The sequence below is a fragment of the Callorhinus ursinus genome, unplaced genomic scaffold (genome assembly GCF_003265705.2).
Source record: "Callorhinus ursinus isolate GAN/ISIS: 27379988/994484 unplaced genomic scaffold, GSC_fseal_2.0 scaffold28, whole genome shotgun sequence".
Taxonomy (NCBI): Eukaryota; Metazoa; Chordata; class Mammalia; order Carnivora; family Otariidae; genus Callorhinus; species Callorhinus ursinus.
In genome coordinates, this window is record NW_027397090.1 from 8,573,741 (window position 1) to 8,591,621 (window position 17,881).

At 43.5% G+C, this 17,881-nt stretch overlaps 1 protein-coding gene across 1 annotated transcript in view; it reads left to right on the plus strand.

The window, feature by feature from the left end:
• The window catches only part of TRPM3 (transient receptor potential cation channel subfamily M member 3), an 816,058-nt gene that overhangs the window by 754,948 nt on the left and 43,229 nt on the right, over positions 1-17,881 (plus strand). Inside the window, exons 20-22 of the mRNA XM_025891560.2 lie at positions 530-658; positions 5,183-5,434; positions 11,236-11,446. Of these exons, the coding sequence (XP_025747345.2) occupies positions 530-658; positions 5,183-5,434; positions 11,236-11,446 (592 nt within the window). The remainder of the gene's footprint in view (positions 1-529; positions 659-5,182; positions 5,435-11,235; positions 11,447-17,881) is intronic.

Sequence of the window (17,881 nt, forward strand, 5' to 3'; positions counted from 1 at the left end):
ATATCAGAAAAGAATTCAAGTGGGACTTCGAGATAAAGTCCAGTCTATTTTCACGTTGGTTTGACCCGTTTACAAGTACAGTATGTGTCTTCCTTTCCTTCCTACAGACATTTAATCTACCTGGCCTCCATTAGGCACAAATCCACCATGTGCCCTAGTTCAGGAACCTGAGGCTCAGGCATGAGCAAGAATTGCTCTGAGGGAAGAGGTTCCCTTTTTAGCTAGAAAGACACGAGAAACGGGGTAATTGCAAAACAAAATGGATGCATCATGACACAGAGGTATAAGCAAAGTACTGGGACCCAGAGGCACACGTAAGGGTCAAAGGAAGACAGCATATCATATGATTTCTGTTATTACAGTCTTTTATTATTATTTGACTAGTTGAAAGCTTTGAGGTTAACTCCATCGTGAATTCTGCGTCCTGCTTGCTGACCTTGTTCTGTCCTGCAGGGTGGTGGCCTTGTGCAAGGGCAGGGCCCCTGGGTCTTCGGAGCCAGAGCGTGCTATTTATTGTGTTTCCTTACAGCTGGCGTACATCGGATACTTGATGCTCTTCAACTATATCGTGTTAGTGAAGATGGAGCGCTGGCCTTCCACGCAGGAATGGATCGTCATTTCCTATATATTCACCCTGGGAATAGAAAAGATGAGAGAGGTAACTACTTTTGTAAAAGAGAACATTGGAGAAAGACGGTGGTTAGTTACACTTGTGGGTGGAAGGGAGAGGTGGCTGCTACGGATCCAAATTAAGCCAGAAACTGGGTTGTCTAATGCTGCCATAGAAATAACAGACTCGGCCTTTATGGCCGCTGACAAACCTGGGGAAGCATCACAGTGTGTCTAGAGGCTGCCACTCAGTGCATGCTTAGGGTTTGCTCTAGCTTTTGCACACAGAGCTCTTGCCCCAAGAAACCCTCTAGTTGTCTTCGACACTGTTTACGCCTCTCTTTTGTCGACTCTATAAACAGGACTTCTCAAATTGTTCCATTTGCCCACTTTTAACTCCCACCGCAACCCTTTACTCTGGGTCTCTTTGGACACTGTAATCCAATACCTCTGATTCTTCAAATGCGTTTCAGCAGCTCTGGGAGGAGGCACTATGCTCTCATTCATTAATTTATCCTCTGGTTTATTCCTTCTCAACATTTATTATGCACCTGCTTGGCACCAGCCTTGCCACCAGCGCTGGGCATCACTGAGGTGAAATGAAGATATTTCTTGTCCTTCAGGTTGAGGGTGTGGGTACCCCTCTTCTCCCCCTAATCCCCATCTTGTAAAAGGAGCTATGGTAACCCCACTCCCATAGGACTTGCTTGAAGTCAAAGCCAGTCTCAGGGGCCTTTCAGAATGTGAGCTGCTAAAATGAATGTGCTCAAGCAATGGTCCGCCAGGGGGCTCTGCAACCCTGCTCAACGTGCCCCACAAACTCCCACTCCCTAGGCTGGAGGGATGTGCTGTGTGATGCTTCTTTTGAATCTCCCCCTGGAACTACAGTCAGCAGGCAAGGTCTTTTCTGGAAGAATTACTCTCCGTCAAGTCCACTGCACCCTCAGGAGCTCTGGAACAATCCTACTCATTATACTACAGTGAGTGGGAAAGTATATCACGGTCCACAGAAAAAAAGAATTCCTACAAATTCATAAATTCCCTCTTGCCTTCATTACCAAGACAGGTGAAAAGACCCTCAGTATCTTAGGTTATAGTTCTCGAATGTTCTCTTCCAGAAAAAAGGGATGCAGTATCTATTAGATGCCATCATAGGGGGAATCACCCCCCCCCCAAAAAAATCTCTTAAATATATTTTAGAGCCCTTCTTTTGGGTTTTTTAAACTGCTTTGGGGATACTTAAATTCTAATCGGCATGCCCCCATCCTGAGAGTTTGGAGGCGTACACTAGTCCCATTCTATGAGACTGGATTTTTTTTTTTTTTTTTTTTAATGGATGATGCCTTGCCTGGCCTTGTTCTACTTGACGGTCTACTCTTAGGTCTTCCTATTCACAGTGCCTTCTACTTCCTGACCAGGGCTGTGGACTTCCCGTTTGGGAACTGAACAACTGTAATAAATTTGCTGTGGTCTTTGCGTCGCTCTCTTGAGAACTGAGGCCTGCTACCGCTAAGGGCTCTGCGCTGCTCAGTAGGAGCTCCTCTCCCGTGGTTTAACGCCCTGATGCATGTTCCTTCCCCCATGATAAGCAGAAAAGGGAAAAGACTTGGGCAGGGAGACTGGAATCCCTCCAGGGACCAGACTGGAAGAAGAGAGGGAGCAGTCTGTACTCCACGGACTGTTCTGGAAGAGGCTGCCAAGCAGGCGGGCTGCCAGGCACCTCCCGGCCTGGATATCCATTTCTCCTGAGGCGGCATGGAACAGTGGGCAGGGCAGAGCTCTGCAGGCTCGGGTCAGCAGGGGGTCAGCCCAAGAGTCCCGGCTTCCGAGGAGGCCGAGCAGGAAGGCGCTGACCACCTTCCTGTCCGACCTGTTCCTCCTCGGCCTGGCCAGGCGGCCGCCCACGCCCGACGTCCTGGACCCATCCGAGATGCTCCCCGGCCCCGAGGCTGAGGACCCCACAGGTCCCGCCTCCGCGCCTCCCGCAGCGTGCGGGCATGCAAGATCCTGGAAACGTGGAAAAGTCTGTAGGCTTCCCGGCCTTCCCATATACAAGTAGGGCTTTGTGGTTTCACACGCGGCCCTCCCATGCCCAGCACCACATACTTCTGCGCGCAGTCACCAAAACAAGCCTCGGGGATCCCCCAAGGCCCCGGAACTGTTTACGGCGCGCGTGGGCGGACGTCGTCCCTCCGGGACCCTCCTCCCAGCAGCCCCGCGAGGGCGCGGCGGGGCTGCGGCCCGCCGGCCACGCCCCCTCCCGCCGGCCACGCCCTCCCGCCGGCCACTCGCCCTCAGGGCCTGTTGGAGAAGTTTTAGCGCTGGGGTCTCTGTGCTTCTGCTTCTCTGCAGCCGCTCAGCCCTCATCTCTTTTGTTTACGTTGAGATTTCACAGAGATACTTCTGCCGGTTAAAAAATGAAGCTGTCAACCTCTGTGTTGACCCGTTAGGTGTAGGAAAGTGTGGACTCAGGGTTAGAAAAACTCCCAAGTCATTTCCCATCCCCCCTTTGCCCACACACACGGAGTTTTTCCTCCTTAAGATGGAGCCCGGTGAGAAGCCACCAGGACGACAGCAGGTGCGGGAATCCCTGACGGGTAGGACAGTGGCCCTCAACCTGTTGTCACCAGCTTTACCTGGGAACTTGTTAGAAATGTAAACTCTTGAGCCCCACACCAGGCGCACCGAAGCAGACTCTCCAGGCGTAGGGCGCAGCCATCTGTGCTTTCGCCAGCCCTCCAGGTGATTCTGATGCATGCTGAAGTCGAAGAAAACCCTGGGCTAGGGTTTAGGAATACAGCACTGCAGAGGAGGAAGCATGAGGCTACCAGCTGGCTCTCGTCTCTTGGGCAGCACTCCAACCCCTCGTCCTAAGACCTCCCTTCCTTAATATTTCAGGCTAAGGTAAGCCAGGAAAGGTGACACGAGGATTCAAATAGCTGCAGATTAGACCTGCCCCCTGTCTTTGCTTTCCTCTCCTTTGAGAGGAGGTCCTGGGCTGGGAAAGGGGGGCTGGTGATGGCTCGAAGGGACGGAAGTCTCAGGGTAAACAGAGGATTCGTGAAGGTAGCCCAGCTATACAGTCTCACTAGGCCTCCCTCATAGCCTTCCTGGCTCGTCACATCCACCCAGCAAGCTGTGCTGTGGGACGGGTGGTAACTCCCACCATCCAACTGTGCACTTCATAGAGCCTATGTGTGGCAGCAGAAAAGCCCCTCTAGATTTAAGGTCAGTCAGAGCCCCACCCAGCAGCTAATGATAGAGGAGGGAGAGGAGATTTGCTGTGAGGTAGGTGTCTATGTAGCAGCCAGTCAACAAACATTTATTGAGAATCTATGATGTCACAGGCCCTGGGGAACGAAGGGTCTGTCCTCAGAGTTTACAGTCTAGTGGAGATGATCATTAGGTAGACAGATACATACAACATATTTACGTGCGTACAGAAGTTGATTTCATATAGTGATAAAATCTTCAAAACATAAGGGTGATATATTAGTGGCTGACTTGGGGCTGGGGAGGCCCCTGCAGGTAGGCTAGTCAAAGAAGGTCTTCCTGAGAAGGGGACATTAGAGCAGAGATCTTGAGGATGAGGCGGAGCCAAACATGTAAAAATCGGGGAGAAGAAAATGCCCAAGAAAAGGAACAAGTGCAGATATCCTGAGCATAGAATGGACTTGTTATGCTGAAGAGCACACCACGGTGTCTGCAGGTGTGGAATGGCAAGAATATGGTGGGATGGGACATGAGGACACAGGAAGGTGTTTGGATCTTTCTCTATTTGTATCAGAAGCCATTGGACGATGTAAATATTCACTTACCACAATTTGCTTTAGTTTTTGTTGTTGTTGTTGCTCATGCATCTCTCAAGTCTCTTGCTTTTTTAGATGTGGCATAATTTACCTGTAAGAAAATGAACAACTCATAAGAGTCCAGCTTGATGAGTTTCTGTCTACCTGTACGGCTGGGTAATCACCACACAGATCATGGCTTCAGTTTTTAAAGATCATTCTGTGTGCTGCTCAGAGAATGGATTGAGGAAGGGTGTGCAACAGTGGTGGCAAAGCTACTAGTTAGAAGATGTTGCAATCATCTGGTTGACGTGATAGGACTTAGAATAGAGTGGCAGCAGTGGGTAGTGGTGAGAAATGGTTGGATCAGATTGTATTTAGAAATAGAGGTGATATTGATGCAATTCTCTGGATGTGAAGAGAAGACTGAAGTAGTCCTCCCTGGGGATCTGAGGAACTCAATATGGTGGCACTCAGATGGAGCAGAATTTAAGAGATTTACAGTATATTAGGAGCAGTAATTTTATAGCAAAACCCTAATGCGTGTCTTAGAATGGTAAGGCAACCCAAAGGAGCAAACTTCTTGCTTATATTTGCCTCTGGAATGTTTGTATCTACGTGGCCTAAGTTTAGCTCACTTGTATATTCATAGCATGCACGTATTCAAGCAGACCCAGGTAAACGAAACAAGCTACTGGTGTCAACTAACAGACCAGGCATTTTCCAACTGGACTGAAAACATAGACTGAAATCAGACCTAAGCCCCTTTCTTTCCTGCCTTTTAGATTCTGATGTCAGAACCAGGGAAGTTGCTACAGAAAGTGAAGGTGTGGCTGCAGGAATACTGGAATGTCACAGACCTAATAGCCATCCTTTTGTTCTCTGTCGGAATGATCCTTCGTCTCCAAGACCAGCCCTTCAGGAGTGATGGGAGGGTCATCTATTGTGTGAACATCATTTACTGGTACATCCGTCTACTAGACATCTTCGGTGTGAACAAGTATCTGGGCCCATATGTAATGATGATTGGAAAAATGGTAAGCAGGGTCCTCTGATTCCATGTTATAAATTTGTAGAGGAGGAGTGGCAATAACAGAAAGAGGAAAAAAATTCATTTGGGCCTACTGAGGTGGCCCTGGGGGTGCTTTATTTTTTTTTTTCATTCCTTTTGATTGGGAGTTTGACTACATCTATATACATCACTGGAAAATCAACCATCACTCACCCGTTTACTTACTGAAAAACAATCACAGATCATCTATTTTGTGCTAAGCATTGGAGTAGGAGTTGGGTATATAAAGGAGCTCATTCCATGAGATCAGAGATGAGAGAAAGAGAAGTAATTACCATACGGTGGGAGAATGCTGTGATAGAGATGCATATAAAGTATAAAGGAGCATAGGAAAAACAGTGTAGGTCAGGGAAGGCTTCCCATGGAGGTTACATTTTAGCTGGATCTTGGAGGAGGAGTGGGTGTCACTCCAAATTTTTAACAGATTTTTCAATTTGTAACATTTCTCCTTCTTCTTCTTTTTTTTTTAATAAAGTGCTTGAAAAATGCCTTTCCCTACACAAAGGAAAGAAAACATAATCTACTTTAGCTGAGTTGAGCTAGGTTGAATTTGAGTAAGTGTCCCTTACTTCATCTTCGCAGGGCATATGTGGAAAAACCAAATACCTCCCTCCTACCATGGTAACTCTTACTGAAAAACCTCTGTGCTAATAACCTCCACTCCACTTCTAGTTGTGAGCTGTTGAAAACGAACCATTAGTCAATAGATGTCCTTTATCATTCTCAGTCAAGTTTTACTATATACATCGTCGCTGCTGACCTTTAGGTCAGCAAATCAATATTTGTTGTTATTATTAGTGTGTATGTGCATATATAACTCTACTGAAATGAATCTTAAATAACCAAGACTCTTCCTACAAAAGCACTGACAAACACATGCCAAGAGGAGAATTTGAATCCAAAAGGAAGGGGTTGTGAGACCTTGAGCAATTTATTTAACCTCTTTAAGACTCAGTTTACTCATTTAAAGTAGTTATAATAAATGCAAGGTTGTATCTTGCAAGGTTGTTGTGATGATTAGAAATAACATGCTAAATAGCTAATAGTAGGCTCATAGTAGGTAGTTAATAAATGGCATCTGTTAGATTTATATATTTATGTTCCAACAGTTTTATGTTTGTTAAAGTATAATAAAAAAAGGTTGGGGGGATTGGTGAGCCTGGTTAGTCTGCTCTCTTCTTTTTTTTTTTTTTTAAAGATTTTATTTATTTATTTGACAGAGAGAGACACAACGAGAGAGGGAACACAAGCAGGGGGAGTCGGGGAGGGAGAAGCAGGCTTCCCGCGGAGCAGGGAGCCTGATGCAGGGCTCGATCCCAGGACCCTGGGATCATGACCTGAGCCAAAGGCAGATGCTTAATGACTGAGCCACCCAGGTGCCCCTAGTCCGCTCTCTTCTTAACCATTTTGTTAAGAAGAGCTTGAGATTTATAACACCAGTATTGCTTAAGGGAAATATCACCAAGCCCATTCTAGAGAGGAAAATTTGAATTCAACAAGCCTGAATTATTTACCCAAAACCGAATCCCAGTTCAATTGGGATTTTTGACTAGATTAAAAAAAAAAAAAAAAGTTTATCTTACTCTGTTGCACAGCCTGTTAAATAATCTCTGTGTTTTAGTAATGAATTTGAGATTGTGGTAAAGATTTAGATGTCTAAAAGCAGAGACTTTCAACTTAGAGTCTTTGGGAGAGATTTAGGAGAAAGGATTCGTGGACCCTCCACCCAATTTATATATAAAAAATACACGAGCGTATGAATTTCCTGGACAGTTAGGACAAGCTTCCATGAGATTCTCAAATGTATTTTCAAATGAAACCAATGAAAGTGAAGAATTATAACAGCTGCAAAATTAGGCTAAGTTTTCTCAACCTGGACCCTACTGATATTTCAGATTAGGTAATTCTTTGTTGTGGGGGCCATCCTATTCATCATAGGATATTTAACAGCATCACTGACTTCTACCCACTAATGCCAGTAGGGTAGATGCACACACACACACACACTCACACACACACACACACACACACACTCACACACTCTCACCACAACAAAAACATCTCCAGACGTTTCCATATGTCCCTTGAGGATGCAATTGCTCTCTGTTGAGAACCACCACAGTAGACAATTACATAATCTGATGGCTTGTTTTTTCTAATTGATTGGTTGCCTTGTTTTGTTTCAATAAATAAGATCTGAAGTCTCAAGCCAGCCAAATATATTACTTTAAAAAGGTTGGGTGGCATTGAAATACTTGAAATATCTAAAGTCACACTAAAACAGCAAGCTTATTGTAAAATCCCCGTCTATCATTTTAATAATGGCATAATTATCCCCAGTTTTGACTTGAATGAAACCTTACTATGGAGTGAGCAAGAGAGATGTACTGCATTTTCTCTACCTTCCAACTTATGAATGACTTCACTTATCAGTCAAGAATAAGTAGAAAATGAGTGTATTTGGTGGCTTTGTTCTCTTTCATGGAGCTTTTAAGATACTTAGTTCAATAATTGAGTACTGATCCAGAAGGTAGGTAAAATATGCCTATAGAATTTATCAATGAGCCAGATGGACTGCCAGGCGGGAAACTTAACAAAATATGCCCAGATGTGATTATTCTGAAAGCCCCGCAACATTAGAGAGTTCCTATTCGGTACTAAACAGCCAAGTAACTCACTGTGTCCTGTGGTAAGGGATAGACAGACAGCTCCTAAGATACCTGGGCACAATATTGATCCACTAGGATTCCAAATGATCGTGAAATTCAGGATCAGTTACTGGAATCCCCTTTCCTCTATATTTCACTTCTCAATGCAATTCCTAGTACTCAATGCAATGCCTAGTACTAAGCTCACTTATATAATGCAGAATAAAAACAACAATAATAATAGCTATCATTTACTCTGTGCCAAACAGCATGTCAGACATGTCATCATCACTACAACCCCATGAAATGGCTTTTAGTATCTTCATTTGGCAATTGAATAAACTGAAACTGGGCAAAGAACAAAGGCAGGATTCCAGCTTGTATGGGTCTGACTTCATAGGCTGACCATCCAATGCTAAAAATAACAATACATTAACATTTACAGAGATCTACCCACATTGCTTCGCGTATTACCTCATTTAATCCTTACAAAATTAATATGCATTGTTATTGTCTTTATTATCCCCATTTTGTAAATGAAGAAGAAAAAAAAAACAGGATTAAGTAACTTGCACATGACCACCTAAGCTATTTTTACTAGCAGAGTCGAGATGAAAACTCAGGTGGTCTAACACCTGTACAGGAAGCAACCAATGGGTTTACAAGAGTGAGACAGAATCAGCTCTCTTCATACTGAACCAACTGGATGACTTAGCTATAAAAACAGAGGTCCCCAGCCCTAGTTTTTACTAATAATGTTCTATTTCTGCACTCTAGCAGATTTTAGTATTTGTGTGGAAGACTTTTTTGAAATCTATGAAGTTGAGTGGGAAGAATCTTTTTTTTTTTTAAGATTTTATTTATTTATTTTACAGAGAGACAGTGAGAGAGGAAACACAAGCAGGGGGAGTGGGAGAGGGAGAAGCAGGCTTCCCGCTGAGCAGGGATGTGGGGCTTGATCCCAGGACCCTGAGATCATGACCTGAGCCAAAGGCAGACACTTAACAACTGAGCCACCCAGGCACCCCGGGAAGAATCTTTCTTGTCTTTGGTTGTTTTGGCCCCTTGGGTAGATAGCTGACTCAATCTGAACGAAAACAGCCCTGAGAAACTAAATTAGAGCAGTTGCTGTGTGTACTGGCTGTTTGCTTGGGTCAGACTGGCTCCTAAATTTCATGAGTACATACCTTCCTCTTCCCACCCACATTTGAATCAATCCAAATACACAACATGAAGGACCCATTAGTGTTTTTTCATTGATAAAACTTTCTGTAAATAAAGGATGAAAGAATTTTACAAAATAGAGGATGAGCAACAGGCCTATGTTTCCTATAAAACTGTTTCAACACAGCTGGCTTATTCACTTTTAAGAGAGTTCTGAGGCCGCTATGCTGTGAAAGGAATAACCAATTAAGTAACATATATTTTTAAGAACAGTGAACAAATATGAATGAACGTCAAGTTTTGAGAGATTCCTCTTGAGTCTCAAGGTCAGACGATACTTGACAGCTGGGTTTGGAAGTTGCCTTGACGGTTGATTAATTGACTTAAAATATATTGAGCCCCCAGAGTCCTCGGGCAAACAGGAAGGCTCTGGTGTTTTAATTCTAATAACAGGCACCATGGAATATATTCTTTTAAAATAAAATTTTAAAGCAAATTTAAAGCCTTTATTATCATTGATAAAATTATCATTAGTGTTTCTTTGTGAAGGGGTATCCCTTCAGGAAGTTTGATATCCAAGAGAAGGTCATCTTTTGTATTAGATGGTTTGATATGAGGGATAGAAGCCAATCTCCAACTAGCTTAAGCATAGGAGGGATATACTGACTTCTAGAAGGGCAAAATGAAACCGCCCTTAAGGGCTATTGCAATCAGGCCCTCAACCACTGTCAGGACATACTCTCTCTCTGTCTGGAATATCTGCTTCATTCACTCCTCATCAGTTTCACTAGTGGGAGCCTCAGCCTCAGACACTCTGAATTCATATTGTTACAGAAAAAGAAAGGGAGCTTCTCTGTTCCAGCTTCAGTTGAAAAAAAATCCAAAGAAAGGATTCTGATTGGCTCGTCTATGTCACATGCCTATCTCCTATTACTGTTGCCAGAGGGTGAGGTACCATGATTAACCTAGCCTGGAAAAGATACCTATCTTTGTGGCCAAAATGGGTGGGAACTGCTTCTAAAAGAAGGAGGCAATGGGTTCTGGCCAGGCAAAATAATAGTTATTACATCCCCATCTATTTTTGGTGATAAAAGGAAAGTAATTTGGCATATGAGAAACAGATCCCAGATAATATGTATCATGAAAACAAGCAAAAAAGAAAGGAATCAAGAGGAACATTGTGCTCAAATGCAGTCAAGAGAATGTTATAAACATGTCAAGATGAAAATCCAACATTTCAACAGCAGACACAGAAATGGGCCATTAGACAACCTGATTCTATTGCCTACAAAAACACCATCCATCCATAACTGATAGGATATGCTACAAGAGAATTAAATACAGAAAGAATGGTTCTCTGAGGGACTGGTTTGTGGTAGAACACTGGACGATGAGGTGGTACCACAAGACTAAGAAGGTACATGATGGATATTTGGGTTGTCCTAGCTTTGTTTGCAAATTATTATTTTCTTGAGCATTCCAACTCTTCATTAGCCTTTCCAACTTAGGGAATTTACAGCATTGCAATAGTTCTTGAAATAGTTCAGTTATCCCAATTTCAATTTTGCTAAGAAGAAAGAGACCCAAGGAGGACATTTGCCCTTCCCAGGAACAGAGACAAAGTTAGTACCAGATTCGTAGCGAGACCCGAGCTTCATGTGACTCCCATGCCTATTCTTGACTAGGTGGCACAGACAACAATGAAAACTGAGGGGGTTCCGTTCTATGTGTGCTTTTTTAAAAATGATTTTTGAGTTACTGATAAAGTTCTGTGGAAATTGCTTCAATAGACCAAGTGTTCTCTTTCTTACTTGGATACAGCTATCTGTATATCCCTTAGCAGTAATATTAAAACTGATCCTCCTTCAAAGGTCTCCATCAATGTTGGTGTCATAGGAACATCCAGTCATATGGATTTTCTTTTGTTTCTCCCTCTGCTTCCCCACCCTTCCAGATGATAGACATGATGTACTTTGTCATCATTATGCTGGTGGTACTGATGAGTTTTGGGGTCGCCAGGCAAGCCATTCTCTTTCCCAATGAAGAGCCATCATGGAAATTGGCCAAGAACATCTTCTACATGCCCTATTGGATGATTTATGGGGAAGTGTTTGCGGACCAGATAGACCGTAAGCAAGTTTATGATTCTCATACACCAAAGTCAGGTATTGAACTTCAATTGGGTCATGTCTTTTCCGAGTTCATTTGTTTGTTCTCAATAAATGGCTCAAGATAGAGGACCGATTCCTAGCTGGCTATCTTGGAGGAAAGAAAACAATTACAGAAGGCGAACATACAATTTTCATAAAGTAGTCCTCAGGTATTTCTGTAGGTATGTCCTTTCTGTGACACAAATCGCTATCTGACATCCCAAATTTGATAAAGAACCATATAAAAAGATCTAAATTATTTGGGGATTCTAAATCCTAGGGCCATGTGTTGAATATTTCAATATTATTAAAATACTATGTCATTACTCCCCACCCTACCCCAGCCCCCAGCCTGTAAAAACTAAATTCCTTGGGTTTGACTTCAGAACAAACAAACAGTTCTCTATTTTGCCATCAGAATTCAAGAGGGCAAACATCTGCATGGTGTTTTCCTTGCAATGGAAACTATTCTTCAGCTCCTTTTCCCACTGTCTTAAATTATGTGCTGTTGAGACTCAAAAGAAGCTAGTATTCATTGCCTGGAAGTATGGAAAATGCCTTAGGTTATAAACTGAGTTGCTTGCTGTAAACGCCAGGAAAAAAAAAAAGTATCTATATCATGAAATGATTCAGTGTGAGGAGCAAGCACCAGCAGGCCCCCAATGTTTCATGCCCTAATAGATGCCAAATCTCTATAATAAACACCCTCTTATACAGAGTTTGGAGGTAGTTGTATCCGAGGAGTCTGTTCCAGCATTTTATTTGGACCAAATGTCAGGGCACGCCAGGCTTTGGGAAATTATTTGGGAAGAAAGCATCAGGAAAGAAGTACCTTCCAGTATGGAAGAGCTGAATCCCTAAAGCAACTATTTCTCATTTTCCCCGAGGAGTTTAGCTCTAGAAATAACATCCCTCCAACATTGTCGAATTAACATTTTTGAAATGTTTTTTTGCTGACAAGCCAGCCATCTGAGCCCTGGACTGTGGTCATGGATCGGGGTTACATAACCAGGGAGTATAGTTTGTGAAGCACAGCAGCAGAGACCAGTCAGTACCCGCCTCCTCCCCAGCCAACCCCAGGTAGGACTGACACCAAGGAGATAAGGAGCAAGCACCAGAGAGCGTGAGCCCTCTGGACCTGTGAGGAGTATGTTTACACTGGCAACAGGACACATTAATATGTCATTTTCCCTCCTGTGATGGATTCTGAACAACTACCTTTCTTAAAATGAGTCATCTGAGGCAAGAAGTCTTTCTGGAACACCTAATTGGAACAAATATTCATTTCAGGAGACTTGGCCAAGCTCACTGAGGAAGAATTTTAACTCCCATCTCCTGGTTGTAAGATCTTTGGTTGGCAATGTGCAGCCTTCCCCGAGACAGCTTTTCAGGGCCTAGGGAAAACCCTTTGGGGATCCTCCTTTCAAATGGTCCCTAAAGGCAAAACAACTTAAAAGCCCATCTACGATCATTCTCCTCAGAGATTAAATGTATTATTTCCCCCCAAGAAATTGCTTTCCATGTACATTATTTTGCCTTTTTTAGTTTTCCTTTCTTCCCCAAAATGAGATTAAGCCCCCATGGGTGTTTTGACAGTGCAACATTTTGGGAGGGGAGAAGGCAGGAAGTGTAGGTGTGTTTTATAAATGGGATTCTGTCTGTCCCTCTACAAGTGGCCATTTATTGATGTTGTACTATGAGCCCAACCTAGTGCAACAGACACCACCATCTGGCTGAATAAGAGGATTTATTATTGTTATTTTAAAAGAAGGGCTGATTGTAGTTTAGAACTGGAACCCCACCCCCACCCCCAGAGATGGAAGAGAGGTGTTTTGTGTGAGTGAAGTATGAAAATAGATATCCCTTATTGTTCATTAGATCTGTGGTGCTCTGTGTGTGTGAGAATAAATTTCTACTCCAAATCTCGGTATAGAACTGACCCAGCCTTGGATGGATGCAAACTTCATGACACCCTTCCCCTACTTACCTTCCTTCTTGACTTTCCGAAATTGGCTGCAATGGTAGCCACTGTTCTAAGCTAAATCAGCCAGTTTGCTGTTTAGAGTGCTAAAGAGCATTTGTCCTTTCTCAAATGGGTATAGGAGGCTGCCCCCAAATCTGTCATTACATTTGGCCAAGGTCATTGAACATCCATCCCTATCTTGGAAATAATTTGATTTTCATGTTGTGGCACTGGACAAGCCCAAGGGGCATTAGGTGACTGCCCCACCTAGCCACACAGAATTGCCTGGGAGACCCAAGAACCAAGCTGTTTGAGAAAGGTACAAATCATTGACGCTGCCCTACGGTGTCTTGCCTCTTTTCTGTGCCGTGTCCAGGCTGGTTTGTGAAGCATGTGTTCAGGCTGATGGGATCTCATATCCACCTGGACCCACGGCCCTGCCCAGGGTCTGCCAGTCCCATCCTGTGGAGGTGGCCCTGTGGGGGCCTCTTCGGTGCTGCTCATTCACACACACCTTCTCAGAGCAACTCATTTCTAATGTGATGCACGTGCTCCATATCTAACTCTTTCTGTTTTGAACTGCAAAACTGCTGAACCCATTTCATGTTTGGGGAAATAATCTTTCTTGGGATGAATGTACATGGATGTGTAACAGAGCCCAAGGGGTGGGTTAATAACATCTGTCTTCCACCTCAGACGGGAGGACGGCTATAATGCCCTCACTTCCGGGAGGCCGTGTTTCTGAACGACAGATTTTTTTATATATACTCCCATTTTTTTTTCTTGTAGTTTGTCCTAAACCCAGAGACTTTCAATAAGGCCAAAAAAGCTGGAATGAGACTTCTGAGGTTACTTTCCAAATGTGCTTAAAGACTGAAAGCCAAAGAAATAAGAAAGAATGGAGTCACTGTAAAATCACAAAATAGTTTAGGGGGTTTTCACCTCTAAACTAGGTTAGATTAACACAAATGATAGTCTGGCATGAGCTCAGTGGTCTGTAGAGGCTAAAAGATTTGCCTTGTGTCAGGAGCAGATGTGAGTGCAAGATCGTGATTGGCAGCAGCGGATGATGAAACTGGGAAGGGACAGTCATGGTCTGCTCTGCCGGGATGTTTTGCCTAGCACCATGATGAACTAAAGAGAAATGACCTTGCTGTTGTCATTGGGTTGATGTTTAAGTTACATATAACAGCAACCCTCTACAGCCCAATCTATGGGTTACCGTTCAGTAACTTGGGCCCTTGCTTGCTAAATGCATTGCTACCAAATGATGACATCCTTTTAAGTGTCTCATTAAGGTGACCCATGTTGCATGGCATGTGAGGGCTGGTCAGGATCCAACTGGAGCCTGAGTGGGGAAAAAAACATTTAGAGAAAAGGAGCAACAGAATAAATTTCCAGCACACTCATGCCAAGGCCAGGGCAAAGCTAATATTAGAGGCCCTCTCTCCAGTTGAGAAATGTGGTTCCATGGTGGATGAGGTACCTAGATATACACCTTTGTTGGCCGAGAAGATGGGGTGTCTCTAGCTTCCTTGAGCCTCTGAATGAATGAGACTTCCCTTTATTCACAGGGCATCCTTGTGTTGCCTGCCATACACGCAGATTACCCAGGCTGTACCGGGACAGGGGAAAAATGAATCACGCTTTTGAATGCGTTAAATCAGAGTCTAAATTTAGTCCTTCTTTCTGCTGCTCTGAGTATTTTTACAAGTTTGGGTACTAATAGGAAAGCAGAATGTCCAAAACTTACTTTCTACCATAACCACTTAATATTATTTGGCTGTTCCCCTTGGCTTAGATTAACTATCCAATCTGCTTAATGCATGGGTCAATTTTTTTTCCCCTTACTGCCTATAGGGCTTTCCATCTGAAATTAATAGGTAATCTGGAGTGAGAGGGCTTACTTTTGTTGCAATTTGGTTTGGTGTTGCTCTATTTTATTTCTTTATTTAGTACAAAAGTTTTGCTATTTAAAAGACAAACAAACAAAAACCTTGCTCTTTCGTACCCTTAAGGTGTCTGTGATGTTGACTAGATCGAAAGCAGTGTTTTTGTCAGGAAACAAGGAGCCTGTATGTACATATAAAGCTAAAACATTGCCTTGTATTACTTTTCTGTCTCAAATTATTTGTTCTTCACTTCACGTGTGGAAGTTAGGATAGCTCAAGGCTGGTCTCTAAAATATGCCTGCTTATGGCAAAGCTTAGAACAGCATGAACAGAGAAGACGGCTATCGTTATGCCTTTCGATCCTTAGACTCCTGTTCTGGAAACTCGGGGCTCTGCAGCTGTTTGGTATTCAGGACTGACCTTCTCTAATGGATTCCGAGCACACTAATGCCCAACAACCATAGCGTGGGGGGGTGTTGCCTGACCAAAGAAAGTATTTTGGAAAAGAAAAACTTGAGCCAGGGCCAACTTTTGGGAAGTGGGGAATTGTTTTTGCTGGGTTTTGTTTTCGAAGATTGCTAAGGAAGCAAGCCAGCAGAAGGCACCACCCCCTTTTTTCTGTCCCTGGAAGTCGGCTTACATTCTAGAGAATACCCACCCAACTTGTTTGCTAATGCAAACTGAGACTTAGTGAGTTTACAAACAGCAGAGCTATCTGCAGACAAGCCTTTGTGATGATTCAGTATGCTATAGTGATCAACATTTGTTTCACTGTCACAATATTCATTTAGCCTTTGCTCATAGGTTGGGCACCATTTTAATCCATACATTCTTCATTCAGCGGATATTTATTTTGATCCTACTATGAGCTGGGCACAAGGTAAAGAGATGCACATGTCAGAGATATTGTCTTTGAGGAAGTTTACATTCCAAGAGAGGCAAACTGACATTGACAATAGATATGTGGAGGAGGTGGAGCCCCCAAAGAAAAGTAATCGGTTCTTAGGGGCACAACAGATGAAGACTTGCAAAGAATGGGAAGGTTGAGCTGAGACCTGAAATATGAGCAGATATTTGCTGGGCAGATGGGAGCAGGGGGGTGTAAAGGAGAAGAATGGCATTCCAAACTGAGACTCAGCATGGACAGTTCCAGACCCAGCAGGTAGTTTAATATGGCTGACTGTAGGGTGAGAGGCAGGAAGCAGGAAGCAGGGACACATGGGTCTGAAGAGAGAGACAGGAGTACAGATCTTGGAAGACTTATGCTCCATGTTCAAGGTAGTACCATGATCTGACATGTTTTAGTCAGAGCTCTCAATCAAAAATATAAAGATGGGAGGTGAGAGCGCACTAGCTAATGCAGTAGCAGTTGGGATGGAGAAGATAGGCAGCCTGAGACTTTAAGAAGATCAAATCAGAAGGACCTGGGCAGAAGTCAGATGGTGCACAGGGTGGTAATGGGGAAGTGGAAAAGGATTTGAGATGGAGAAGTTGAAGGTCACTCTAAGGTTTCTGGCTCAGTTGAAAGAATGATGTCATTTAGTGAGATAGAGAAACTAGGAGGAAGAACTATGGGGAGAGGTGGATTTATTCAGCTGGGGTCGGACTGAGTTTGAGGTTCCCATGGGAATTCCAGGAAAACCATAAAGGAGGCTATTTTGTGCGTGGATCTCTGGAGCTAAGTAGAAAGACCTGGCCTGGAGATACAGATCTGGGGATCAAAAATATAATTCCAGTTAAAGCCACACAAGTGGGTAAGCTTGCCAGAGAGCACAAGTAGAGAGAGGCCAGAGCAGAACAGTAGAATGGAGGAATCAACAGTATCAAAAGCAAGAAAGAACTACAATTAGCTCTAAATTTAGAAAAAGTTCATTCAGTTAGACCTTTAGGAAGTCAGCGGTAATGTTGGCCAGAGAATTTTCATTTCAGGAGTGAATGCAAAAACAAACTGCAGTGATTTAAGAGTAAATGAGCAGCTGATGAATCACAGACCTGTACCTCTGAAACAAATAATACATTATATGTTAAAAAAAATAGAAGATAGTAGGAAGGGAAAAATGAAGCGGGGGAAATCAGAGGAGGAGACGAACCATGAGAGACAATGGACTCTGAGAAACAAACTGAGGGTTCTAGAGGGGAGGGGGGTGGGGGGATGGGTTAGCCTGGTGATGGGTATTAAAGAGGGCACGTTCTGCGTGGAGCACTGGGTGTTATGCACAAACAATGAATCATGGGACACTACATCAAAAACTAATGGTGTAATGTATGGTGACTAACATAACATAATAAAATAAAATTTTTGTAAAAAGAGTAAATGAGCAGCAAGGCAAAGCATTTACTAGGGAAGAGAGAGAGAGAGGTGTTGTGTCCCTGTGATGGTGGCAAGGGCAGGAGGAAGATCAATGAAACGAAGGAGAAAGAGTAATGTTTTGTAATCACCACTCAGGAAAGTCACTAAGTACGCATCAAAGGATTGCTTAGGGCCACCTGTTTGCATAGCTGGGTTTTTTTGTTTTCTCAGTCAAGACTCAGCAGCCCAGATCAAGAACAACAAATAGTTGGATTAATCCAAGATTGAGACGTTGCTGCGGCCCC